General features: G+C 40.0%; 1 protein-coding gene across 2 annotated transcripts in view; it reads left to right on the forward strand.

Moving 5' to 3' along the window:
• Positions 1-27718, forward strand: part of NBAS (NBAS subunit of NRZ tethering complex) — a 327228-nt gene that overhangs the window by 4881 nt on the left and 294629 nt on the right. For both annotated transcript variants that reach the window (XM_032353267.1, XM_032353268.1), the window contains exons 4-9: positions 2907-2984; positions 3339-3386; positions 9391-9434; positions 20395-20528; positions 22605-22738; positions 24200-24298. In XM_032353267.1, coding sequence (XP_032209158.1) covers positions 2907-2984; positions 3339-3386; positions 9391-9434; positions 20395-20528; positions 22605-22738; positions 24200-24298 — 537 coding nt within the window. The remainder of the gene's footprint in view (positions 1-2906; positions 2985-3338; positions 3387-9390; positions 9435-20394; positions 20529-22604; positions 22739-24199; positions 24299-27718) is intronic.

Here is a 27718-nt window from a genome sequence, read left to right on the forward strand (position 1 = left end):
ATTCAGATGATGAAGTAGACCTTTTCAAATAGTTGATACACTGACAAGATATCTCAGTCGACTTCGGGTAATTTTTGTTCTTTAGTCATTAATCAGAATATCTCTGGAGGACTTCTGGTTTCTCTGGTGAGTGTTGTCAGCCTTATCTTGAATGCCCACATGATGGGTCTGGAGCTTGGGGATCTTTATGTTTTATTTTATTTTATTTTTTAAAGATTTTATTTATTTATTTGACAGAGAAAGATCTCAAGTAGGCAGAGAGGCAGGCAGAGAGATAGAGAGAGAGAGAGAGAAGCAGGCTCTCCGCTGATCAAAGAGCCCAATGCTGGGCTCGATCCCAGGACCCTGAGATCGTGACCTGAGCCGAAGGCAGAAGTTTAACCCACTGAGCCACCCACGTGCCCCGTTGGGGATCTTTTTATTTTATTTTATTATACTTTATTATTTATTTACTTATTTATGTATGTATGTTGGGGATCTTTTTAAAAAGGAGTTTGTTCTTATTGTAATAACAGTTCTTATGGTCAATATTCAGTTTCCGAGCATCAGGGAAGGTCCTTTGTGTTTCAGATCTTGGGTACTTTTTCATTCTTTTGAGTGTTAAGTCTTTTTAGACATGTTGTGAGTGTTCAACCTTCAGAGGAGGAAAGAAATGATCCTTTTGACAAATGATATAGTTGTGCTTTTAGACAGGTGTATAGGAATTGTTTCATAGATGTTTTTAACACAGATTGTTTAAGAATATCTAATCTTGGGGTGCCTGGGTGGCTCAGTAGGTTAAAGCCTCTGCCTTTAGCTCAGGTCATGATCCCAGGGTCCTGGGATCAAGCCCCACATCTGGCTCTCTGCTCAGCAGGGAGTCTGCTTCCTCCTCTCTCTCTACCTGTCTCTCTGCCTACTTGTGATCTCTGTCTGTCAAATAAATAAATAAAATCTTAAAAAAAAAAAAAAAGAATATCTAATCTTAAAAGCTCCAGAGATAATAAAGTTTTATAAAAGCAACCTTTGGCTCTTCTCTAGACTAGCTCTGATTTTTTTTTTCATTTGCTGTGTGTGTGTCTGTGTGTGTGTGTATGTATGTAAATTAAATTTCTTTTTTTTTTTTAAGATTTTATTTTTTTTTTTGACAGACAGAGATCACAAGTAGGCAGAGAGGCAGGCACAGAGAGGGGGCAGCAGGCTCCCTGCTGAGCAGAGAGCCCGATGTGGGGCTCAATCCCAGGACCCTGGGATCATGACCTGAGCTGAAGGCAGAGGCTTTAACTCACTGAGCCACCCAGGCGCCCCTGTAAATTAAATTTCTTATTGAATTTTATCTTTTTTTAGAGGTGTGTGTCTAGTATGATAGGGTAAAGAGTTAAGAGGTGCTCGAGGGGCAGGGTTGGGGAGGAATATTTGAGAGGTGGACTGTTTTTCCTGAGCTCACTTACTCTAGCTTGCTAGTCCTGAACATCTTATAAAGGGAAGTGTGGGCAGAAAATAATGTTAGTATACCCCAATGCACCATGAAGTGATTTTTAATCTTCTACATGATATGTGACTTTCATAAGTAACCTAAAGTTAACTGAGAAAAGTTCAGCTTTTGCTCTTGAGTTTATAGTAAAGAAACCTAAAGGTTTTGGGGGCAATATTTGCTTCAGGTGGTTTTTTTCTTTTAAAGTTTTTTTTTTCTTTTAATTGTGAATTATTATAAACAGACTGAGAATTATAGATACTGTAAGTCTAAACAATTTATTATAGTGTTATCTGCATGGGAATTAGGCAGTTGTTGCTGTTTGGTTCAGATAGCCTTTCCCTCTTTTTATGCAAACTGTTACAAATCTTTGCCCCCCTCCCCCACTTCCCCTGTAGAGGAAATTGTATCATTCACATGCATGTTTCATCTTTGTTATAACAGTCCTGTAACTACCGTGGCATAAAATATTTTGTTTTTCAGACATGAATGTAAATATGCTGAAAGTCTGTTACTGATACTTTTATCCTACTTTTTTGTTTTCTAATTTCCATAGTGTTTTTCCCTTTTTATTTCACCAGCTTGTTTTCTTTATTCTTCTTTTCCTTCTCTTTTCTTGATTTCCTCCTGTGTTACTCTTGATTTGTTGTATCTGCCCATGCATTGACCATGAATCCTTTCCTCCTGTCTTTTGTGAATCATGTTATTGTGAGCTTATACTTGGCTATTCTCACATGCCTTGAGTGAGTTGAAATTGTGGTCTGATTTTGCATGTAGTAAGGGCTGGGGTTTTTCTTTTTTATGGGGATTTCATTCCCATCCTCCCACAGAGATGGTATTCTTGAATGACAATGACACCCCCCCCCCCCCCACCATGTTGAAGTTTGTCTGGTTTTCTTTTCTCTGAGAATGCAGTCCTGTCAAGGGGTCAAGGGTGGTGCTGGCCATGCCAGCACCTCCCTTCCAGCTCTTGTTCTTTCTAGGCCCCCGCAGCTCCTTTCCTGTCCCAGGTGTTGCTTTCTCTTTTGAGTTCTTGTACCTCTACCCAATTCTAACTTTAAGTTCCTCTTTCATTTCTAACACTTGAGGACTCCTTTTGTTCTTATGAGTTTAGCTGTATACTAGAATTTGCTAGAGGTGAGTCAGGATTTCTAGGTGTGTATAACAGGAAGGGTTTCTTACAGGCTTACTCTGCTATGTTACTGGTATCTTTGATGTCTTTTCCTTAGAAAGGACATAAAATTTATGTATTTGAACATACTACCATGTTTTTCTGGAAAAAGATATATGTATGTGGTCAACTTTTAGATAACTAATAACTCTTTTGGGTTTACCAATATTCAAATCTTCTAATGGAAAAAATCTTTATAGCTCTATATGCTGTTTATAATATTTATTTATTTATTTGTGTCTTTCATGATTAGATTTTAAGTTGGCTAATGTGTTGTTTCAGCCCTGTGCCTTTTTTGCTCCCTGATGGACTGGTTCGTTTGGTTAATAAACAGATAAACTGGCATTTGGTACTTGCAAGGTAAGGTGTTAAAAATTTGTGTTTCTCTACCGGGATTAGCACTTGAATTTCATTATGGATATTAATTTTGGGTTCTTTTAGCTTGCAGTTTTGATTTTATTTATTTTTTTATTGCATGTGAATTCACTTTGTCGCATATGACTGGGTATCTCTTAAATGGATTAACTCAACCTTGTTGGATCATTTTTGTGTACGCGTTGGTACCTTTATACTCCTTTAAGATCAAAAGTTGGGTAATGGAAGATGTGAAAGCATTTAAAAATGATTTTTAACTTCTTAAAGTCATTCCATCTTTGTTGAAGACTGCTACACATAATCATATAGAATTTTTTTTCTCTTTCTCTCCCATGAAAGCAATGGAAAACTTTTGGCTGCCGTTCAGGATCAGTGTGTAGAGATCAGGTAATTGTTAATGTTATTCATTTTTAAAATTTCCCTTGAGAAAATTTTACTTGATTTATGGGAACTAAGAGTTTTGGAGGGTGAATTTAAAGGAATTTTACCATTAGCGCACATAATTTTGTGAGGCCTCAAACATCACTTATGCCAATTACAGGGTGAGAGATACTTTGTCAGAATAGCAGAGTCTACTCCCTGAATCAGTCTGCTGTTACCTGAGAAGTGTTACTTTTTCAATAGACCAGGCTCTAGATCAATAGATCAGAACTCTAGAATTAGTCTTTCTTATTTGACTGGTTACTGCTAACTAACCTAAAGCAGATTATCAACAAGGTATTAAAGTAGGGACCACTTTGTTCTGTTGGCATAAAGCTCTGGATGGAATATGAGTCTGCAAAAGACAAAGACTATATATTACTTGAGGCCAATGATAGTCTATTATCTTGAGACATTCAACGGTTATTATATTCACATCTAGAAGGCTTCTCTAAGCTGGGCTTTCCGTGTACTTTATTTTTTTAAATTTTGTTTTTTATTTATTTATTTTTTTAATTAGAGAGCAAGAGCAGGATGAGGGGGAGCTAAGAGGGGAGGGAGAAGTGGGCTCCCCGCTGAGCAGGGGGCCTTAAGCAAGGCTCGATCCCAGGACCCTGAGACGGCAACCTGAACTGAAGTCAGATGATCAACCGACTGAGCCACCCAGGCATCCCCCTATGTACTTTATTTTTAAGTCATGTATCAGTTGTAAAAGAAATAGCAACAATAGCACTAATTCAGGAAAACTGGTTAATTTTTTTTTCTTTTGAAATTAGGAATAGTGCAGACTAAACATGCTGCATTTCTAAAATTAGAGGCTACTCCTTCAGGCAAAGTGTAACTCCTGGTATTTAAAAATAAACAATGGGAGGGGCACCTGGGTGGCTCAGTGGATTAAAGCCTCTGCCTTCGGCTCAGGTCATGATCCCAGGATCCTGGGATCAGCCCCGCATCGGGCTCTCTGCTCAGCAGGCTTAGCAGGGAGTCTGCTTCTCCCTCTCTCTCTGCCTGCCTTTCTGCCTGCTTATGATCTCTATCAAATAAATAAATAAATAATCTTAAAAAAAAGCAAAAAACAATGAGACAAATTTCTGGATGTCCAGTCCAGACTTTTTCCTAACACCTCATTCTTCTTCCTTTTTTTTTCTTTTCAAAGATTTTATTTATTTATTTGACTGATAGAGATCACAAGTAGGCAGAGCAGCAGGCAGAGAGAGAGGGGGAAGCAGGCTCTGCGCTGAGCAGAGAGCCCAATGCAAGGCTCGATCCCAGGACCTGAGATCATGACCTGAGCCAAAGGTAGAGGCCTAACCCACTGAGCCACCCAGGCGCCCCTACTTCATTATTCTTGATTAAACATAGTATAATGAACACTCAATTGTTACCACACTGGTTTTAGCTTTCTGTTTGTGTACTATCTTTTTCCAGTTATCCAAACAGAACTGGACCCCTCCACTTGTGGGGGAGTAGACAGAGGTTTGCCCCCATTGGAGCATCAGCTTCAGATGTGGAGGCTTTGTTTCCTGATCCCTCGTACAATCATCAGGATGGAGATGATTGGCAATAATGACAGCCTTTCAAAACTGTTCTTAATTTGGCATGACTTTGATAGTCAAGTCCCTCTTTTTTTCCTGTAGCATCAGTAAGCATCAAGTTGGCACAATTTTTGAACTTCCGTTTGTAGGACTGGGCGAGTACTTGCTATTGCGTTTGTTGCAGGAATGTGATATCTATCTTTTTGAGAAATATGCTTATGGTGTGACTTTATATATAGCAGTTAATCCTCAAGATTTCCATCTTCCTTCCATGAAGTGAGAACATCGGTGGAAAGATCTTAGGTGTTCGGGTCAGAATGTGCGTGTGGGGTTGGGATTGACAGGCCAGTGGAGAAGAATTTGACCAAGGATTTATGGAACTTGTTAGTACAATTTTTGATGAGATGAAAAAAAAATTTGCTTTCATAAAAGGATTTGCTACTGGATTGTTAGAGTGTAAAATATTTATAAAACTTGTAAACATATTCAACTCTAGCAATGCACTTATGTATTTGAGACTAAGTGGTGAGGGAGGATTTCTGGGCAATGGAAGTATGCTCATCAGAATCTTATTCATCTGATGCATAATTTGCAAAAGGTTTTGATAACATTAGTATATCTAAGGAGTCTTACATGGTGAGGCATGGATTCCATCAGGAAGCTTTTCAGGAACACACTCCCCGTGGACCCATCCCTCCCCTCACTGCTTAAGTACTAATCCGCTCTGCTCCTGAAAGCAACACTGTTATACCTAATGGTAGGCTAATGCTAATGGCGTTGGGCACTCTTACAAGTGCGTTGCATGTGCTAATTCATTTAATCTTTGCAGAAGCCCTGTGAGGTATGTATTGCTATTTTTCTCCATTTTAGAAATGAGGAAGCTGGCACAATATGGCTAAATTACTTGCTTGAGGATTTGAAATCTACCATTCTAGCCTCAGTGTTCCTGCTTTCAACCACTGATCTCTACTACCTTTTGATCATGTTGTTGAGCCGTATATGCGTGTGTGTGCTTACATTCTGGTTTCCCCTGGTACAGTTAGGGCTTCTTCTGCTTTGTGCAACTCCAGGGTTGTCATTTTTTTAAAATTCCACCTGAGTGGGATCTGGTGTCTCCAAGTCCAGTCACACTGTGTGTTCCTTGGAAGCAACCCCTGCCCTTTTCCCCTTGCAGTGCTAGAGAGAGAGAGAGAGAGCACGCACACATGCGTGTGAGAACATGCACGAGCAGGGAGCGGGGCAGAGAGAGAGGGAGAGAGAGACTCTCCAGCAGACTCCCCGCTGAGCGTGGAGCTCAATGCAAGGCTTGATCCCAGGACCCTGAGGTCATGACCCAAGCCCAAATCAAGAGTCAGATGCTTAATCGACAGCCAGCCAGGCACCCCTCCCCAATAGCTTTTATCTCCTTGGAGGTAATAGGCGCCTAGTTGATGTTTGGTGAATAAGTGAGGTGTTTGTGAGTGGGGTGGAAGAAGCAGATGCTGGGGGGGCATTACAGGGCACAGTCCGCTGACGCGCTCAGAGCCGGCAGGCAGTTCCCTCGTTGAATTGATCCACACTTTGTAGTAACCTGAAAAGAAGGGTGTTTGTTTTTTTTAAGATTTTATTTATTTATTTGAGAGAGAGACAGTGAGAGAGAGCATGAGTGAGGAGAAGGTCAGAGGGAGAAGCAGAATCCCCATGGAGCTGGGAGCCCGATGTGGGACTCGATCCTGGGACTCCAGGATCATGACCTGAGCCGAAGGCAGTCATCCAACCAACTGAGCCACCCAGGCGCCCAAGGAAGAGTGTTTGAGCAAAGATGCAGAATGGTTAGGAAAGGAAAAGTGCGGGGTAGATCCTCAAAGTAAAACCTTATGCACAATGGCTATGCCTGAGTTTAAGACCTTTGTTTTCACTATTGCACGTTTGTTTTTTGTGCTGTGGTGAAGACACATAGAAGGTCAGATTGGCTCCAGTGGTGCTAGTCGGCACGTGGGATTCGGTCACTATTTGTTGATTGCATTTGAATATGAAGGAGCACTCTAATGTCTGAGGTCATTATTTCATACTTGGAAGCAGTCATAAATAGGCAGTGTTTTTTGAGGAGAAAAAAATGAAAAGCTGAAGTACATATTAGTTTTAGTTGAGAGAGAGCCCTGCCTTTTGCAACACTGTACCAGGGCTGCTGTTCCTCAGCATTTCTGTAGTGAGTGGCCGATGACTCTTGTCATTTGCGTCAGTACAGCACACCTAACCTGCTTGTGTGTGGGACTCATGAGGATAAAAAGCTGACTTGTGATTTGCTACTTTAATTTCTAATTTGGCAGTAATGACATATTATAAGTATAATATGTGTTTCCTTTTTTCCTAAAGAGTGAAGTAACAATTTCTTACGATTATGGGCTGCTACAAATACAGGAACTAATTAGGAGCCATCTCAGAACACAACAAAAAGCATTTAAATAAGGACTCAAAAAAAGGGGATTTTCCCCCAAATTTGCTTAAGTGGATATATTTGTGAAGTTTTGACAGAACTGAATTCGTCTCTGTCTTTCCATTTCCCCAGCAGAAGAGCAGCTATTATTTGTGATGATATTAAGGATGAAAGTAATAAACACTGACTTAGGTCTAGTTTGTGCTAATTTATACGTAATGTCTTTTTAAATCCTTCCCTAAGCTATGAAGTTGCTCTTACCCAATCTATGTTATTGAGAGGAAATAAAACTCCTGTTGAATATTTTGTCCAGGTTACCTGGATGAGCTGAAATCAGGTCAACCTCACTTCAAAGACCATGTTCTTTCTTTCTTTTTTTTTTTTTTTTAAAGATTTTATTTATATATTTATTTGACAGACAGTGAGAGAAGGAACACAAGCAGGGGGAGCGGAAGAGGGAGAAGTAGGCTTCCTGCCAAGCAGAGAGCCTGACGTGGGGCTCCATCCCCAGATCCCGAAACCCCAGGACCATGACCTGAGCCAAAGGCAGACACTCAACCAACTGAGCCATCAGGCACCCCAAAAGCCTGTGTTCTTTCTCCTGTATTCTACTTGGAGGCTGAATAGTCAATTTCTTGAAGAAATTTATTACTGTATTTATAATTAGCTTTTGTCTGTCATATTTTAATAAATATTACTTTTTATAATTTGTTTTAAAACTGATGCTTATCATTAAGTATTTAAGAAAGAAGAACTACAAATTACCTACAGGTCAGCCAAAATGCTCTATGGTTTTTGCACCTTTTCTGTGTGTGTGTGATCTTCAGTCCAATGATAACATTCTGTACATTCTATTTGATACTTTTTTTTTTTTAAGATTTTATTCAGTCATTTGACAGAGATCACAAGTAGACAGAGAGGCAGAGATAGGAGGAAGCAGGCTCCCCGCTGAGCAGAGAGTCCGATGTGGGGCTCTATCCCAGGACCCCGAGACCATGACCTGGGCCGAAGGCAGAGGCTTTAACCCACTGAGCCACCCAGGCGCCCCTGATACTTATTTTCTTGATAACTTATGGGAAGATGTTATATTTTCAAATCATGTACAGTAATTGCATAATATTTCATTGAGAGCATTAGCAAAATCTAATCTTATACTGGCTGTATTTTTCTCTTTCATAAATTAGGCTGCATGAATTTCCATGAGATTTGTGTGTATCTGTAATTATTTCCCAGGGATAACTTTATTAAAGCAGTTGAACTGCTAGATCAAATTACTGTGGGCGTTAAGGTTTTTTGAGAATTGTTACTTAATTATATTCTAGAAGGTTTACCAATTTTTATTTTTAAACATATAATAATTATATTACTTTGATAAATATTTCAAGATCACAGATTTTACATGGGTTACAGGTAACAACTATGGTCACCTGTTAAAACTATTTGATTATTAAAGCAAGACTTTTTTTCCCTAAGTGATTTAAACTTCATAATATGATGCAGACCATGGTTCTTGACCAAGATCAATCTGTGGAGCTTTAAAAAATATTGGGATGCCTGGGTGGCTCAGTGGGTTAAAGCCTCTGCTTTCAGCTCAGGTCATGATGCCAGGGTCCTGGGATGGAGCCCCGCATTGGGCTCTCTGCTCAGCAGGGAGCCTGCTTCCTCCTCTCTCTCTACCTGCCTCTCTGCCTACTTGTGATCTCTGTCTGTCAAATAAATAAATAAAATCTTAAAAAAAAAAAAAGACCATGCTTTATCTAACTTATGCTTATGTATATACTTACATACACTATATACGTATATAAACTATTCCAGGTGTAGCTCTGTTTCTGGTGAAATAAGGTGGGAAGAAAACGTTGTCACCAATGGAAGGGTCTTATTTGAGCACAAATCCATGTCTGAGAGAAGGACTGGTTTAGTGTTGGGCAGACAAGTTGTCTAACATTTTTGTGGGGTTTCCTCGTATGACAAAATAGTGTTGGGGTGAAACTGTTGGCTTAATTTTGCACATATTTTGCAGGTCTGCAAAAGATGATTTTACATCTATTATTGGGAAATGTCAAGGTAAGAGTTTCCAAAATATTGGGAAAAAATGAAAATTTTAAATTTACAATAGTTAACCGTATTCCTTAAAAGGCAGAGTAGTTATTAAATATTGATAAGGATTGTTGCCACTCTATTAAAATAATTTTAAAACTTCTTAATTGATTTCTCTTACTGCCTTAAATGTTTTGCTTTGTCCATTTTGGACATTTTGAAGAGATTTGAAATTGAAACTGTTTTAAGATAAAAGTCTGTGTCAGTTTTGGGATAACTTATTTGTGTCTGTAGGTTTTTTTTTTTTTTTTTTTTTTTTTTTTAAATGTAATCTCTCCACCCAGTATGGGGCTTAAACTCCTGAGCCTGAGATGGAGTCACGTGCTCTACTGACTGTGCCAGTGAGGTGCCTCTAGGCTTTTATTTTGAAATCAATGCAAAAAAAAAAAATTATGTATAAGTCAAGAGTTGATTAGATACAGACCAGTAAAAAAAAATCTGGGATTTGCTCTTTCTTCTGATGTATTCAGCACAAATTACTATCATTTATGTACCTGAACCATTTTGCAGGGTACTAGGGATATGACTGTGAGCAAAAAGGCACGGTCCCCTACCTCTTGAGGTATAGAGACACTCAGAATATAATTACTAACTTTGATAAATCTGATGAAGGAAAAATATAGAGCAGAGTGAGCGCTTAACCAGGGTTGTGAGATGAGATTGTTGAGAAAAAGTGACTTTGGAAAGCAATCTAAGGGTTGAGTAGAAGTTAGGAGAAGCTGGGGCCGTGTTTCTGTCTGCAGGAGCAGGTATGAAAAGGCAGAGGGAATCTTACGGGAAGGAAATAATTAGGAGGGTGCTGTTAGGTAAGTGCAGCTATTCTCTGTGTTTTACGTCTGACCTTGGGTCAGTTTAACAGTGTCCTAGTTGTAGGAATCCTAATGATGGTAATCTTGGTTGTTGTGATGATGACAAACATTTGGAGTGTCCTTATTGTGTGCCAGACACCGTGTTTTATATGCATTTTGTCATTTAACTGGAAGAACGTAGTGCGCGTATTTTATCTCCAAGGTAGCATGAGGCTAAGATGATAAATCCTTGACAGTTGAAGAGCAAGGAGAAGGAAGACATGGATAGTTCTGAAATCCACAAAATGATCCTAATACAGAGGATTTCCCCAACCTCTCTGTGGCAGTGGTGGTCTTAAGGTCCTTGTCAGGTGTGCCATTAGTGAGTGTGGCTCAGGGCAAGTTTCCTTCTCATCTTTCTCATTTTGTTCATCTACATGTGTTCAGAAAATTACAGATCAGATGTGCGAAAGATGTTTTCGGTTTTCTTATGAGTGGTGGTATTCTATTAGTATGTCAGAATTGCTGTACTTCTGTAATTCCACAGCTGCTATTTGATAAGATAGTAATCGTTTTTATGGAGTTGTCTGTATGTTGCACAGTATGTATTGTAACTTAAAAACAAATACAAGGGACGCCTGGGTGGCTCAGTTGGTTGGACGGCTGCCTTCGGCTCAGGTCATGATCCCGGAGTCCTGGGATCGAGTCCCGCATCGGGCTCCGAGCTCCATGGGGAGTCTGCTTCTCCCTCTGCCCTCCTCGCTCATGCTCTCACTGTCTCTCTCTCAAATAAATAAATAAAATCTTTAAAAAAAAAACCAAACCAACCAAACAAACAAAAAACAAATATAAAACTGCCTATTTGTTTATATAAATTGATCTCTTGTAATCTGTTCCTTGGCTCTGTCCCCTGGATTGTCAGTGATACCATAGTCCGTACCAGGCCAGAAGTCAACACATTTTCTCATTCTTTTTCCTTCTCTTTTTTCTTTCTTTGACAAATAGTAAGCTCCTGCCATGTGCCAGGCACTCCTAGGTGCTGTGTATAAAATGAGGAGGAAGCTACAGGCGACCTTGACTTAAGGGTTTGCAGTCTGTTGGGGAAGACAGAAATACTTCACTGCAGCTGTACTGACACAGTGGGGAAGCATTGCCTTTGCGGAACTTCAAGCCCTGGGAACCTGTGAAGATGTCTCCGGCCTCTGCTTCCGCCATCACAGCCCTAGCTCAGGCTTTTAACATTTTTAAAAAGTTGTCCCCTCCGCAACAGTCTCCTGACCAGGTTTTCTTCTGTTTGCCTCTCACTGATCCACAGTTCATACCACTTGCCAAACTGATTGCTGTTAAATGGAAATTCCATTCGGTTATCCTTCAGATCTGGCTTCCTACTTTCTAGAAGTGTGACCCTGGACAAGCTGCCTTACTCTCTGAGCCTCAGTTACCTGTCATGAATGGCACAATGTTATAGACTGACTTGCGGACAAAAATAACATAAACTAATATATGTAAAACTCTTAGGATAACGTCTGACACATACTAAGTACGTAGGAGACTTTAAGCTTTACCGCCGCCGCTACTAGTCCTGTTCTGCCTAGAATCTTCAGTTGTTCCCCATTGACTGTAGAATACTGTTCATTTTTTCTGACCTTTCAGTCAGTCTGTCCCTTAAGATCCTCCTGCCGTACAGCTCATGTTCTAGTACAAAGCAGCTCGTGCTTTCCCAGCCCCATCGTGCTTTTCATGCCTTGGTACAGATGGTTCCTTTTGCCTGGAAGCTCTGCTTTTCTATTTAATTAATGAGTCTCATGTATTTTAGTTCAGGGATCCACTCTCCTGGGAAACCTTCCCTTCCTGCCCTCTTCCTCATCATTTGGACATCCTTCTTAATGTTTTCCTAGGACTGGTTTGTACATGCATCACTACGCTCAAGCTAATCTTTTTTTCCCCTAATTGTTGATTTGCTTGTCTGATTGCCCATTAGATTGAAAATTCTTCTCTGAAGGCAGGGCTCCCATCTTACTCAACTTTTTTTGTTCCTGATGCCCAGTGTGCTGTCTTACAGAGTAGTCACCCAGTTCCTGACGCTGTCAAGCGGGTAATGGCACTTGGGAACTATTACAGTGACTTTTATGAGTTTATGTATGAACAAAGTATATTCGCTTACTCCTGTGAGTTAATTCTAGAAATTTATGACTGTATATATATTTATAAAAATTTGTATATATGTATATAAAATGGATAATTGTCATAATATTCAGGGTTTTTATTCCTTATGCACACAAACGTGTATACATACCACAAAGAATAGAGAAGGGGTTCTGTTTGCGTAGTATTCTGTTGAGAATACTAGGAGAGCAGTGTTTGTGCAAGCTCTAGCATCTTCTGAATTTGCTTTCAGTTACCTCCTCACCAGTGCTTATGAAAGTAGACCAGACCCAGTTTACATAATGTGTAAGGATCAAGAAGTTCCCAGAAGAAAAATTTAGGAATAGGTATTTAATTACCTTTTTCCCAGTGCCGTGCTTTTGTTGGGCGGGGGCTTGGGGAACCTGTGGTGAGCTGTTGAGAAGCCTGTTCAGAATGTTGGAGTGATTCAGACCTGCAGGGCTCTTTTCAGTTGTGACTTTAGACACTCACTCTTAGCCAGTGTGTAAACAGAGATCTGCAAGTTAACACGAAAATGGGAAGATTAACCCTCTGTATTTCACACAAATTATAATATATTTGTTAGAGGTTTTAGTGTGTACAGTTAATGTGGCAGCATGGATGGGATAATAATGCTTTGAGAACTAATGTTTTATTTTGTTGGCTTCCAAATGTGTGAATTTATGACCTTAATGCTGCATTAATGGCTTCTTTCCATTTCATATAATTTGAGGTAATGATCATTTGCTTATTATCTGACTCATCTTTATGGGAATAACTCTCATATGCCAAATGATATTTCCTGTGTATGCTTGGAGAGAAGGAGCCAGATTGTTGCTAATGCATTTTTTGAAACTACGGATTGCAGAGTCTGCAAACCAAAATAGGAACTCTTTAGTTCCACTTTGATATTTTTCAATTATTGCTTTATAAAATTAATGCCATTTGAGAATGTTTTAAATGGGGTTGCAACTTGTTTTGGCTCTGTTTGCCAGGCCATAAATATTAGCCTTCTCCTTCTGCCTTGAATAGGGGCCTAAGTAATAGCATATGGGATTAGAAGTTAGTTTTTTTTTTTTTTGGGCTGTACTGTGTTAAGAGATTTTTTCCATATTTCTGATTTTGAGATCCCATAAACCAGAGCTTCCAGTGCTAAGGAGCAGCTTGCCTGTTGTAAGTATGCTGAGATCCCGTCAGCCCATTGGTGGCCCAGTGGGCCCCATCACAGCCTACGCTCAGATACTCTCTTGTATATTTTTGTATTTCTAAAATTGGCTTGATATTTTGTAGTTTCCATCATATTTTTGTTGAGATTCTCTGTATGTTCCTTATGTTTATGTTTTCCTTTGAATTCCCAAATACTTTAATAGCTGTTTTGAAGCCCTTGTCTGTTTAGTCCTTAATTTGTATCATTTCTGGGTGTGTTTCTATTGGTTTAGTTTTCTCATATTCATGGATATTTTCCTGCCTCATATAGCTAACACCTTATTTTTAAATTTATTTTTAATTATATATTTTTATTTGTGATCAATTTATTATATTTTAAAAAATGCTTTATTTAAATTCAATTTAGTTAACATATACCATATTATTAGTTCCCGGGGTAGAATTTAGTGATTCATCAGTTGCATATAACACCCAGTGCTTTTAACTTATTTATTTTTTATTAAAAAAATTTTTTTTTTAGGTAGGCTACATGCCTACCTACCTACCTACATACCTGGAAACCAACACGGGGCTTGAACTCATGACCCTGAGTTCAACATCTGAGCTGAGATCAAGGCTTAGATATCTAACTGGCTGAGACACCCAGGCACCCCTTTTTTATTTATTTTTTTTTACTATTTTAATTTTTTTTCTAACATTTTATATGCTCAACATTATGGAGCTGAATTACTAAGTTTTGTTATCTTCCCTAATAGAGTATTGGGTTTTGTTCTGGGATGTGGTTCTTTTTTTTTTTTTTTTTTTTTTTTTTTTGTGGATCAGATTAATCTTTTAAGACTTCTTTTTAAGTGTTAGTGGATATGGTTAATAGCTTTTACTTTGGGGTTAGATTAGTCCTCCTTTAAGGTGTGGTCTTTCTGGGATCTCTTATGAGAATTCTGAGTGTTCACTGATATCTCTCCACTCTGATGGGTTGGAATTCTAACATTTCCAAATCTTCTCCAAGCTCGGGCAGTTGTTTTTCCCCAATAGTCTTCCTATTCTTGGCCCTGCAGCCTGCAGAGAGAGAGAGAGAGAGAGAGAGAGAGTGTGTGTGTGTGTGTGTGTGTGTGTCTGAAGACCTAGTGTTCATCTCTGCAGATTTTATAGCTCCTTCTCTGCCTTACTCCCCTCTGGAATGCTGCCTTGCAGATTGTATTTAGTTTAGTAGCTCTAAACTCCATCCTTTATCTGCTGTGTTCACTGAGACTGCACGTGCTGTTGGAGGTCCCTTTTCATGCACCATGGTCCTGAAGGTGCCTACTGGCTGAGAATAGCTTCTCACAGTGATCACAGTCTTGCACTGCCTGTTGTATAGCAAGAAAATAGTTATTTTGACCTGCTTTTCTTTTATGGTACAAGATCTAATCTGAAACTACTTACCCTGCTGTTGTTTCTTTAAATGACAAAAGCAGTACATGTGTGTAACAAATTCAAACAATACCGAAGTAGAAAAAGTAAAAATCAAGTTTCAGTTTGAATTTTTCATAGGAACTTAATCACTTAATATAAAATTTTCCATACTTATATAAACCTATATGTATGTGGGTTGACTTTTTTCTTTAACAAAACAAGATCATCTCGTACAGCTTGTTCTCCAGCCTGCTTGCCCTCTGACTGCACTGTCTTTCCTAGTCTGTATGTGCAGATGCCTATCAGTCTTTCAAATGTAACCACAGGATTTCATTGTAACAATGTGAACCACATGTTTTTTATTCCCTTCTTGATAGAAATTTAGGTTGTTTATAGTGGCTCTCTTCTTCCTCTTTCTCTTACCCATCTTTGCCCCTGTCTTCCTCCTCCAACACTGGAAAAGACATACTATTTGTCTCCAGGTACAGTATTCAAAATAGCTACTGCTGCAGTTCTTTCCAGAAAGTTACACCTATTTGTACAGCTATGAAAAAGGTAATGATGGAAGCCATTTCTTTTCTCCACTGTCAGCACCATATGTTACCTATTTAAAAAATATTATGTTCACAGGCAAAGGAAGAAAAAGATCTCATTTTCAATTTGCATATTTTTAGTTATTAGGTAGAGCATATGTTAAGTGGCTATTTTTATGGTTTTTTTTTTGTGAATTGTTAGAGCAAATCCTTTGCCTATATTTCTCTTGGATTACTTGACTTTTTCTTATTGGTGTGATAGTATGAATGTTAACTCTTTATCATCTGATTCGCATCATGTTGCAAATATTTCCAGCCAATTGATTTTCTTTTAAATTTGTTACGGATTTTTTATTTGTTTGTTTGTTTTTATAACTATATTTGTCGCTTTTTTCCCCCCATATAATTTCAGGGTTTCTCTTTGTGGTTAGACCTTTCTCATTGCAGGATTGTAACCACTTTTCTCATGTCTTTACTGACACTTTTATTGCAAACATTCAAATATTTAGCCTCTCAGCAAGCTTTTATAGCTGCACTTGTTGGCTTTCGCTCACTGGACCAGATTGTACACTCAGCCCTTCATTTTGCAAATGAGGGAGCTGCACCTCCATGATCTCCCCAGGGTCGCACCCCTTCATTTTATGGCAGCACCAAGAACGGGACCCACTGTTCCTTGCTTCTTCATCTTTCTCCATTTCCCTTTCCAGTCTGGGTGGGTGAACCAGAGTAGAATGTCTTCTGTTAGCACTTGAGCACCTGATGCTACCTCTAGGGTGCTGAGCACTGGGGATGCAGGTAGGGAACGGAATGGGCCCAGCACCTGGCATTTTGGAATTTATAGTTCAATGAATAGTTGATAAAAGTAGACACACACACGTGTAATGGGACTAAGAGATGTGAAGGACACGAACTCATGGGATGGCGGAGATAATGGGGCCTTGAGCTCACCGGATAGTGGAGAATAATGGGGCCTTGAACTCATTGGATAGCGGAGATAATGGGGCCTTGAGCTCACCGGATAGCGGAGATAATGGGGCCTTGAGCTCACCGGATAGCGGAGATAATGGGGCCTTGAGCTCACCGGATAGCGGAGATAATGGGGCCTTGAGCTCACCGGATAGCGGAGATAATGGGGCCTTGAGCTCACCGGATAGCGGAGATAATGGGGCCTTGAGCTCACCGGATAGCGGAGATAATGGGGCCTTGAGCTCACCGGATAGCGGAGATAATGGGGCCTTGAGCTCACCGGATAGCGGAGATAATGGGGCCTTGAGCTCACCGGATAGCGGAGATAATGGGGCCTTGAACTCATTGGATAGCGGAGAATAATGGGGCCTTGAGCTCACCGGATAGCGGAGATAATGGGGCCTTGAGCTCACCGGATAGCGGAGATAATGGGGCCTTGAGCTGACGGGATAGCGGAGAATAATGGGGCCTTGAGCTCATCGGATAGCGGAGATAATGGGGCCTTGAGCTCACCGGATAGCGGAGATAATGGGGCCTTGAGCTCACCGGATAGCGGAGATAATGGGGCCTTGAGCTCACCGGATAGCGGAGAATAATGGGGCCTTGAGCTCACCGGATAGCGGAGATAATGGGGCCTTGAATTCACCGGATAGCGGAGATAATGGGGCCTTGAGCTCACCGGATAGCGGAGAATAATGGGGCCTTGAGCTCACCGGATAGCGAAGATAATGGGGCCTTGAATTCACCGGATAGCGGAGATAATGGGGCCTTGAGCTCACCGGATAGCGGAGAATAATGGGGCCTTGAGCTCATGGGATAGCGGAGAATAATGGGGCCTTGAGCTCACCGGATAGCGGAGATAATGGGGCCTTGAGCTCACCGGATAGCGGAGATAATGGGGCCTTGAGCTCACCGGATAGCGGAGATAATGGGGCCTTGAGCTCATCGGATAGCGGAGATAATGGGGCCTTGAGCTCACCGGATAGCGGAGAATAATGGGGCCTTGAGCTCACCGGATAGCGGAGAATAATGGGGCCTTGAGCTCATCGGATAGCGGAGATAATGGGGCCTTGAGCTCACCGGATAGCGGAGATAATGGGGCCTTGAGCTCACCGGATAGCGGAGAATAATGGGGCCTTGAGCTCATCGGATAGCGGAGATAATGGGGCCTTGAGCTCATCAGATAGCGGAGATAATGGGGCCTTGAACTCATCGGATATCGGAGATAATGGGGCCTTGAACTCTTCGGATAGCGGAGAATAATGGAGCCTTGAGCTCATGCGGTAGCGGAGATAATGGGGCCTTGAACTCATCTGATAGCGGAGAATAATGGGGCTTTGAGGCTGCTTAGGCGGCATGGTCAGAGAATGCCTCCCGTGGAAGTGGTATGTATCACGGAGAGATTTGAGAAATTGAAAAAAATCTTGAAAAAGTTGAGACGTGGGAGATGGAAAGGACCCAGGAAAGGGCTCAAGGGAAAGGGGCTCCAGGCTGAGAACACAGCACAGATAAAAGCACAAGGTGAGAAAGATCTTGGCAACTGGGCGGGTTGAAGGGGCCACAGCCAGTGCAAGACGGGAGTGAGAAGAAGCGGTTTCACTGTGAACGTGGCAGGTGTCAGAGGGCAGGCTCAGTTTGCCCATAGCCTTTCTGAATACTTTTCAGTTGACCCCATTGGCACTGGCTTTGTACAAATCTAGACCGTTCATTCCTCTCCAAAACCACACAGCTGGAAAAGCCCAGTGATAAAAACCGTGTTTTTACATTGTTATGTGAAATCTTACTTTGTAATGAAAAACCTGTCTTTATCTGGGTCAAAACTTATGCTGATTTTTCTGGAGCTACTGGTTATAACTAGAAGTAATAGTAAAAAGAAATCCCTTTCAGATGAAACTTATTTTAGATGAAGAATGTGGTACATAAATCTGTTTATCCTATCAAAATGAGATAAGAGGAAAAAACCTGTTATCTCAGGTAAAACAGTAATAATGGAAAAATGTTTCTGTGTTTCTTTAGCACATGAATATATTTCAGGGCATTAAATTATCCCCTCTGGTGTTTGTGTAGCGTCTATGGGCAGGCTGGTCTTGTTTTTCTGTATTGTTTATCATTTTGTGCCTTTGTTTACTTCCAAGCTTGATTTTTTTTTGAAGCTTTATAAAGATGGAGAACTGATCTTTTCCCTCATTTTATTCCCATTAAAAACATTGTTTTTCTAAAATGTGTGTAGTGTTTTGTTAGTCTTTAATGTATCCACTAGACCTTACTGTGTCCAAGGGGCCCTCTTGGAATTTTTTTGGTATTTGGATTTGGTATTCATTTGGATTTGGTATTTACTTGGATTTGGTATTTACTTGGATTTATTTGGTATAAAGAAACTCCTTGATGTCTGGCACACTTTCCTCCCATACAAAAACGTTTATTATGTGTATTACAGATATAAGAGAAAAGTCTGAATTCTAAAGTACCTCTTCTAGGTGAGGAGAAGACCAGTTATGTAATTCATGTTTAATTGGTAGTCCCTGGGAGATGGTGACCTCTTACCATTACCTTGCCCTGTTAGCATAGATTTTCCTGAAAGTGTTAGTCTTCACTCATTAGTGAAACACTAATCACTTTCCATTCCAGGTTCTAGCATGGCCGTGTGGAATAGGACAGTGTCGATGGATTTCATGGAGCTCAGAGGCTCGTGGGGGAAATAGTCCTGTAAACAACAGAACATGGTGTGATAAAGAATTTTGTACAGCCTATTTGGGCTCAGAGAGGAGAGCAGTCAGTTTCGAAGAGGGCCAAGGAAGGAGGAGGGAACCATTTGTTACCACAGGTGGTTGTAACAAAAGTGAACGCTTTGCGGAGTACTGAGGAAGAACATTCTAGGCAGAGGCAGCATGTGGGTGACAGACCCCAGTATGCATGGTTTGCTTATTTGCCAGGTGGCTGTGTTGTTGGTGGCTTATTAGCTGGATCTCAGGAACCTTCTGGGGCAGGCCTGAGGCTCAGTCCAAACTCGGACTGAGAGGCAACATGTGGTAGTGAGATGCTCACTGTTTGGGAAGGCGGGACACGTGAGTTCTGGGCTTTCTTTGCTCTCGACTCTCAACTCTGGATGTCCCCCTGTCAGTCCCCTGATCATCTGGATTCCCTGCTGGTAAAGAGAGGGCACTGGCTCTACTGGTCTCCTCAGTTCTGGGATTCTAATGTGGGGACACTGAAGCGAGCACGTCCTCAGAAACCTCTAATGAATTTAATGGAGTTTAGAGTTTCACAGCCTCCCCCCTTTATTTTTAAACTGCTGACAGCCTTTCTCTTCATTATTGTACTGAAAAATTCAGAGCAGAAAAAAGGTGTTGAATTATTAAGATTGATTATTAAAATATTAGACTTGTGGGACTGATTAGGGATAGTACTTGATTCACCTAATCCACATGTTGATGTATGATATGTGTGTATATCTACATACTTCTCCACTGCTGTGTTTGTATAACCCTGTGTCGTATGTCTTAGTTACCTATATTTGATGTATTTGAAAGATAACAGTTGAAATGTTCATTTTTTTCTGTTGGAGGAGCTGAACTCATTTAATTGGAATTATTTTCTGCCCACACTCTCTATGCTCTTGATCTGTAATTTTGTAAGTATTTTGAGGTGTGCTCTTCTGAGCTTTTGCCAACTAGGGCCTGTCCAGCATTCATTTGACCGCTGGTGTCAGTCGTCTTTGCTTCTTAAATAAGTGGGGCAGAGTTTGCTGTGGTTTATGTTTACCAGTCTTACTTGGAGTGGCTTTCTGGAAAGAGTTCTTTTCTATTGAACCGAAACATTAGAAATCCTTTGGAAAGGAGGTAACATAGTTGAATAGTTGGTTAACATCTACAGTTACTGCAACTAAACTGTCTGTATAACACATTGTTAAAAGTACTTCTTTCCTTTTCATTCTAGTTCCAAAAGACCCGAAACCCCAGTGGAGACGTGTGGCATGGAGTTATGATTGTACCCTGCTGGCCTATGCTGAAAGCACAGGAACAGTGAGGGTGTTTGATCTCACGGGAAGTGAACTCTTCGTTATTGCCCCGGTGCGTGCATAACCTTAGACCGATTACATAAAAGACATTCAAAAAAATATATGAAGGTACTTGAGTGACCAAATGTGAAGAGAGGGGAAATTGACCTGTAAATCTGAATAAGTTGTGAACTTAAGATACTGAGAATCTAGTAGATATCTGTACGTGAAACATTTTTTTCTCTGCATTTTGTAATGCAGTAATCAGCGGTAATCCATCAGTATGGAAACATGGTGGTAAACAGAGGTACAGAAAAATATTAGGAAGTTCCAGTGAGGGAAAGTAGTCAGTGAGCTGTCATAGTAGGAAAAGCTTTCCGAGGAGTTAGGATCTGTTACCCTCAAGGGGATAGGAATTGAAAGGGAGAGTGGAGAAAAAATGTATGATGGTAATAATTTGTATTTGTATAATGTTTTATACTTTATTAATGAGTTATATATATATATATAATTTTTTTTTCTTTTTCTTAGTTCATATTCACAGCAACCCTTTGAATAGATTGGCCAGATATTATCCAGGTTTTACAGTTTAGAAAACTGAAATCGAGAGGCAGTTGAATGACTTTTCCCATGACCATCCAGTTAATAAGTGTTTCTTTCAGGAATCCAGTGCTTTTTACTTTGTATCCTTCTTTCTTGAATGAACAAGGTACAGAGGCAGGTAGAACCACAGGGCTAGCTCTGGTTGCATTCTAGGATCAGTTGGGAAGCTTTGTAAAGAAAAGAGAAGCAACAGAAAAATTACTTGATTGTCTAGGCTCAACCCACGGAAATTCTCATTTAATTGATTGGAGTGGGCTCTGGGCATTAGTATTGTTTACAAATTTTTCAGCTGATTTTTAATGAGAAGCTGGGGATAAGAACCTGTGATATAGAGAATGATTTTTGTTCAGAAATAATGACTGGAAAAACTTGAAAAAATGTGTTAGACTCATATTACGGAAGTCCAGGGGAACCAAACTAACAAGTTTGCATCACTGTTTTCTAGACTAGCGCTGTCTGATAGTAATGTGAATAATATATATGATCACGTTGTAATGTTAAATTTTCTAGAAGTTCCATTAAGAGTTGAACAGATGAATTTATTATATAACCCAGTATATCATAAATATTATTTCAATATGCAATGTAAAGATTATTAATGAGATATTCTACTTTCTTTGGTACCAAGTCTTTGAAATGTCCTGTTTCTTTTTATGGTTATAGTCTATCTCAATTAGGACTGTCCTATATCAAGTGTTCCATAGCTGCATGTGGCCACAGTATTTATTTTGAGGTTCTAGATAGTGAGGTCTAGGCATTCGGTGTGGTAAACTGTAGGATGTGTACTTCCCAAGGTGCACATGCCTTCATGTGCTTAGCAATACAGCCTGATACTTAGTTCATGGAAAAACATTGCCATTGAGTGAATGTTTTAAGTGTCTTTTCCTTTTAGTTACTGATGGGAAAATGGGAAATAATTGATGCCTCTTTTAAAAAAATAAGATTTATTTATTTATTTGACAGAGAGCATGTGGCTGTATGCTTCCTAGGGGAAAGGATTGTGGGGAGGTGGTCAGAGGGAGAGAGAAACACAAGCAGACTCCATGCTGAGTGCAGAGCCAACTTGGGGCTAGATCTCATGACCCTGAGATCAGACCTGAGCTGAAACCAAGAGTCAGATGCTCAACCAACTGTGCCACCCAGGTGCCCCAAGGCTTTTTTTAAAGCATTGGTTACTGCTGGCAATGAAAGTCAACATTTGGGAGCTTATATCTAAACTCAGTATCTTAGAATTCTTTGAGGCTGAATGGTGGCATTACCCCTCCCCACCCCCACGAGAAGCACAGTCTCAACAGAAATTCTCTTATCTAGGCAAATCTGTCATCTAGAGGGTTGTGTGGCTATAGCCTTTGTTGGGAGGGCAGGTCTAAAGTTGGATGTCTGATTCTAGGCACTCTGATCTGCATGATTCTTCAGTACACACAGCAGTTCTGGGACTGTCTCAATGTGTACCTGGCAAGGCCAGTATCTGGGATGTCTTCCAACTATACATGTGTTAACTTCTATCTGGTATCTTTTTAGTAACTTAATTCTCCCTCTTTTATAGGCATCAAGTTTACCAGGTGATCTGAGCTATGCTATTGCTGGGTTGATATTTTTAGAATATAAAGCCAGTGCACAGTGGTCTGCAGAACTCCTGGTCATCAATTACCGAGGAGAACTTAAAAGTTACCTTGTAAGGTAAAAATACATTTTATTTGGGAACTCCTATGTGAAATAATGTTTTTTCTCTGGCTTGGTCAAATTTTATTTTGTTCTTTCAGCATTTTAGTGTGGAAAAAAATTGCAAATATAACAGGAAGGTTGAAACCATTTTATAGCAAATGCTCCTATACTTTCACTTAAATTCCATAATTAGCATTTTACTATACTTGCTATTTACATTACTGCCCACCCCTCTGTCTAGCCATTAGTCAATGTTATTTTTTAATGGATTTCAGAGTTAGTCCTTATATACTTAAGCATGCATGCCATTAATTAAAGTTTAAGGTTTATTTACAGTTTTCTCTTTTGAAATAAAATTTGCATACAGTGAAATGTACAAATCTTAAGTGTGCCAGCCAGTGAGTTATGGGAAATGCAAATACTGTGCAATTCAAACCCTTATCAAGATACAGCACATTACCATCATGCTAGAAAGTTCTCTCATGCTCCAACCTAGTAAATCTATGTACACCTACCCGCCCCCCCACCCCCTCCCCCCAGCTTAACCATCCTAGATAAGTTGTGCCCGTTCTGGTAATTCACATAAATGGACTCATAGAATGTAGTCTCCTGTCTGAGTCTTCCTTCACTTAGCATATTTTGAGATTTATTTGTATTTTTCATGTATCAGTAGTTTATTCCATTTTATTATAATATAATGTATTTCACTGTATGAATATTTCATGTGTCTAAGTTTGAGGTGTTACAACGAAGTACCAAAAACGGGGTCGCTTATCAACAATGGAAGTTTACTGCTGACACTTCCCAAGGGTGAAAGTCTGTGTTCTGGGTGCCAGCGTGGCTGGGTTCTGGTGAGAACCCTCTTTGGGTTCTTTGTGGACTGCTGACTTGTCTTTTTACCCTCACGTGGTAGAAAGAGAGCTAGCTAGCTCTCTGGCCTCCTTTCTGAGGGCAGTATTTCCTTCCGTAAGGCCTTCATCCTCCTGACCTAATTACTTCCCAAAGACCCCATCTCTAAGTACCATCACACTGGCATTAGGGTTTTAACATATGAATTTTGAGGGGACACAGACCTTCAGCCCACAGGGGGATCACAAACATTCAGACCATAACATTCATGATTTGTTGAGTCGTTCTTCTTTTGATGGACTTGTGATTTCCAGTTTGGGGCCACTATGAATAAAGCTATTATGACCATGCTGTACAAGTATTTATGGATATGTATTTTCATTTTTCTTGAGCCACTGTCTTTGAGTGGAACTGCTGAATCATAGGGTAGATACAGTTTATTTGTAAAAGAAACTTCCAGACCTTTTCCCAGAGTTTTTATATCATTCATATTCCCACTAATTACATGTCAGAGTTGTTTTGTATTCTCAGCAGTGTTTGGTGGCGTCTTCTACATTACAGACACTGTGGTGGGTATTTTTTGGCCTCTCACGGTGTCTTACTGGTGTTCTTTCTTCTTAAATTTAGTGTTGGGACAAATCAGAGCTATCAAGAGAGTCACTGTTTCAGCTTCAGTGGTCATTATCCTCGTGGAATCAACACAGCTGTTTACCATCCTGGTCACAGGTGAGCAACCGTGTCTTCTCCTTGGCGGAGTGTGAGGTGGATGGAGACGTCTTGGCACAGTTTCAGGGAGAAGACGGTGTCCACTCTGCTTAGTTTGGCTTCGTTTGTTCCTCTTGTGCATAGTTATCTTAAGTATCTGTGATACGGTGGTAGCTGTCTTCTGAGCATTTCTGATCGTCGGGCTGACTGAGCTCGGATCCGCACGGGCACTGGGAGTATTCCCCGAGGAAGTTTTTCTCTTCACTTTCTTAATCTTATTTTCCTTATCTGGGAAATGAGTATGTACCTAACTTCTAGCGCTCTGGCGTGTTGAGAGAACTCACAAAAAGCTGCCTCTGAAGTGTCCTTGAAGAGGAGGGCTCCGTCCGCATGCCTCCTCTGCAGGTTAGGGCTGCTTCCCTCGTGGCACAGCTGATCCCTACACCTGTGGCCCATTCTTCAGAGAGGCCACTTATCTGCATATTATCTGCCACCTGCATTGAGGGTTAGTTGAAAATTGGGCATCATCTACTTCTGGTGATTTCTCTCATTTCATTTTGTTATTTTGAGGGTGAAATTTACATCTATTTTATAAGTTACCAAGCTAACTTCTTGGTTCTCTAAATGGGGACACTATCAAGTAAATCAGACAAATGTAGCTTAAATTCTGAATTTTGAGACTTACTCTGTGTCTGTTTGTAAGTCCTTAAGCTCTCTGACCCTCTGTGTACTTGCATACATTTTTAATCAAAAAGACTTAATTTTTATGTTCTATTCAGTCATAGGTCTGTCCTTTTTATTCAGAATTTTATGATTATGAAATTTTTATATTGCAAAGGAACCAACACCCACCAGAGTCCTCTTCATGCTCTTCCCTGATCCTTCCCTACTAGGGATAACCACTGTCCTGAATTTTGTTTTTATCATTCTTTTGCTTTCTTTTTAGTTTTACCACTTATTCCTATGTGGTTGTGCTGTTTGACTTTATATAAATAGAATCCTATGGAAGACACACAAGTCTTGCTTTGAGGCTTGCTTTTTGATGCGTGTTTTTCTACTTCATTCAATTTTCACTGCCATTAGGATATTTCATTTTATGAATGTGCTGCAGCATATTTATTCATTCTCCTGTGGATAAAAATTTGGTTTGTTTCCAGTTTTTTGTTTTTTTGTTTTTTGGTTATAAAAATAGTTCTGCGGCCAAAATGATTATGCATTCCTCTGACACGTGTGTAAGAGTTTCTGCAGGATATAGAAACAGAAGTGGAATTGGTGAATTATTGAGTAAGAACAGCTTCAACTATACGAGGTAATGCACATGTTTTTCAGAGTGGTTCCGTTAGTGCGCAGTTCCATCAGCCATGAAAGTTTCTGTGGTTTCTTATTAGTGCTCTTGGTATCAGACTTTTAAATATTTGCTGATCTGGTTAGATGTAAAAGAAGATCTCATTGTGGCTTTAATTTTCATTTCCCTGATTACTGATGAGGTTGGATAGCTTTTTATGTTATTGGCCTTTCATGTTTTGTCATCTATGAAATGTGTTTTTTTAAAAAATATAATTTCTTAATTTTTACTGGGTATATGATCTTGACATTCTTTATGTGATCTGGATGTTAATTCTGGATTTTGTGTGTATTATCTTTTTCCAACATGGCTTTAAAAAAAAATTTTTTTTTTAAATTTTTTATTTTTTATAAACATATATTTTTATCCCCAGGGGTACAGGTCTGTGAATCACCAGGTTTACACACTTCACAGCACTAACCAAAGCACATACCCTCCCCATTGTCCATAATCCCACCCCCTTCTCCCAACCCCCCTCCCCCCAGCAGCCCTCAAGTTTGTTTTGTGAGATTAAGAGTCACTTATGGTTTGTCTCCCTCTCAATTCCATCTTGTTTCATTGATTCTTCTCCTACCCACTTAAGCCCCCATGTTGCATCACCACTTCCTCATATCAGGGAGATCATATGATAGTTGTCTTTCTCTGCTTGACTTATTTCGCTAAGCATGATATGCTCTAGTTCCATCCATCAACATGACTTTTTAAAAAATTTACCTTTTTTGAGTTAGATCTGTCTTTAGTTTTGGCTGTTAAATAATCTTAAAAACTGACCTTTTCACCTAATTTCTTTCCAGAGATAACTACTTTGAGCTACTTTGTTTGGCTGTTTTATTTGATACCATCTGTTGTTTTCATACATAAAAATAAAATGCTTACGTTGTTGCTTCTTGATTTCTCTGTTTTACCCATTACCTCTTAATGTCTCTTCATGGAAGATGTTCTGTCTTCTTACTCTGTCCTCACATACACAAACCTAGCCTTCTCTTGTTCACCTGTTCAGTTGTGATTTTGTAGGGTAAATATTATGGTCATGTAGATGCTCTTCACAGATGAGACAAGAACCTTCTGTAGTATTGTGTGATTGCCTTTTCATTCTTAGTCATTCATTCATTCATTCAGTAAACATTTATTCATTTCCTGCTCTGTGCCACATGCTGTTCTAGATGCTTGGTTGAAGTGCTGTGGGGAAAAATGAACAGAGGGTAAAAGGCAGTGGCAGGGTGGTGAGTAGATTATGGGTTGTAATTTTTTTTTTTTTAAAGATTTTATTTACTTATTTAACAGAGATCGCAAGTAGGCAGAGGCAGGCAGAGAGAGGGAGGGAAGCAGACTCCCTGCTGAGCAAAGAACCCAATGCAGGGCTCAATCCCAGGATCCTGAGATTATGACCTGAGCTGAAGGCAGAGGTTTTAACCTACTGAGATACCCAGGCGCCCTATGGGTTGTAATTTTAACTAGGGTAGACAGGTTACCCTCTCTGGGAAAGTAACATCTGTGCAGAGGCTTGCAAGAGGTGAGGATATTCATTACTTGGATAGCTGAAGGAAGAGTGTTCTGTGCAGAAAGAATAGTGAAAGCAAAACGAGTTGGGAGCGTACCTGCCATTTTCTAGAAACCGCAAGGAGGCCATTTTGGCTGAAGCCGACTGAGTAGAGTAATCTATAGATGTCCCAGAGATACAACCAGGCTAAATCTTGGAGGGGCTTTGTTGGCTAGAGTAAGGCCTATCTGGTAACTTCTTGCCTGTGTATATTCTTGTAGTTAAATTCCTTCTCTTTCTCCTTCCTTCCTCCCTCCCTCCCTTCCTTTCTTAGTTTGCAAAGTTTTTAAATATGCTTATTACAGATTTAATGGTGAACTCACTCCCGTTGGTATAGATCCTACACCATATATGTTAGATATTCTGTAAGTTTCGTCTTCCTGGAGTCTTTCTCAGAACTTTCTGACCTGCTGTGATGTGGGTTTGCCTCTGCCGCACAGCTATTTCCTTAAGAACTCCTGTAAGAATTCACTTTACCATCCTGAGGATTGCTTCCATATTTTTTGTTGCATCACCTGTTTCCTGGGACCTGCGTTTCTTTGATTTATTTTGCTGT

The sequence above is a fragment of the Mustela erminea genome, chromosome 7 (genome assembly GCF_009829155.1).
Source record: "Mustela erminea isolate mMusErm1 chromosome 7, mMusErm1.Pri, whole genome shotgun sequence".
NCBI classification, from domain to species: domain Eukaryota; kingdom Metazoa; phylum Chordata; class Mammalia; order Carnivora; family Mustelidae; genus Mustela; species Mustela erminea.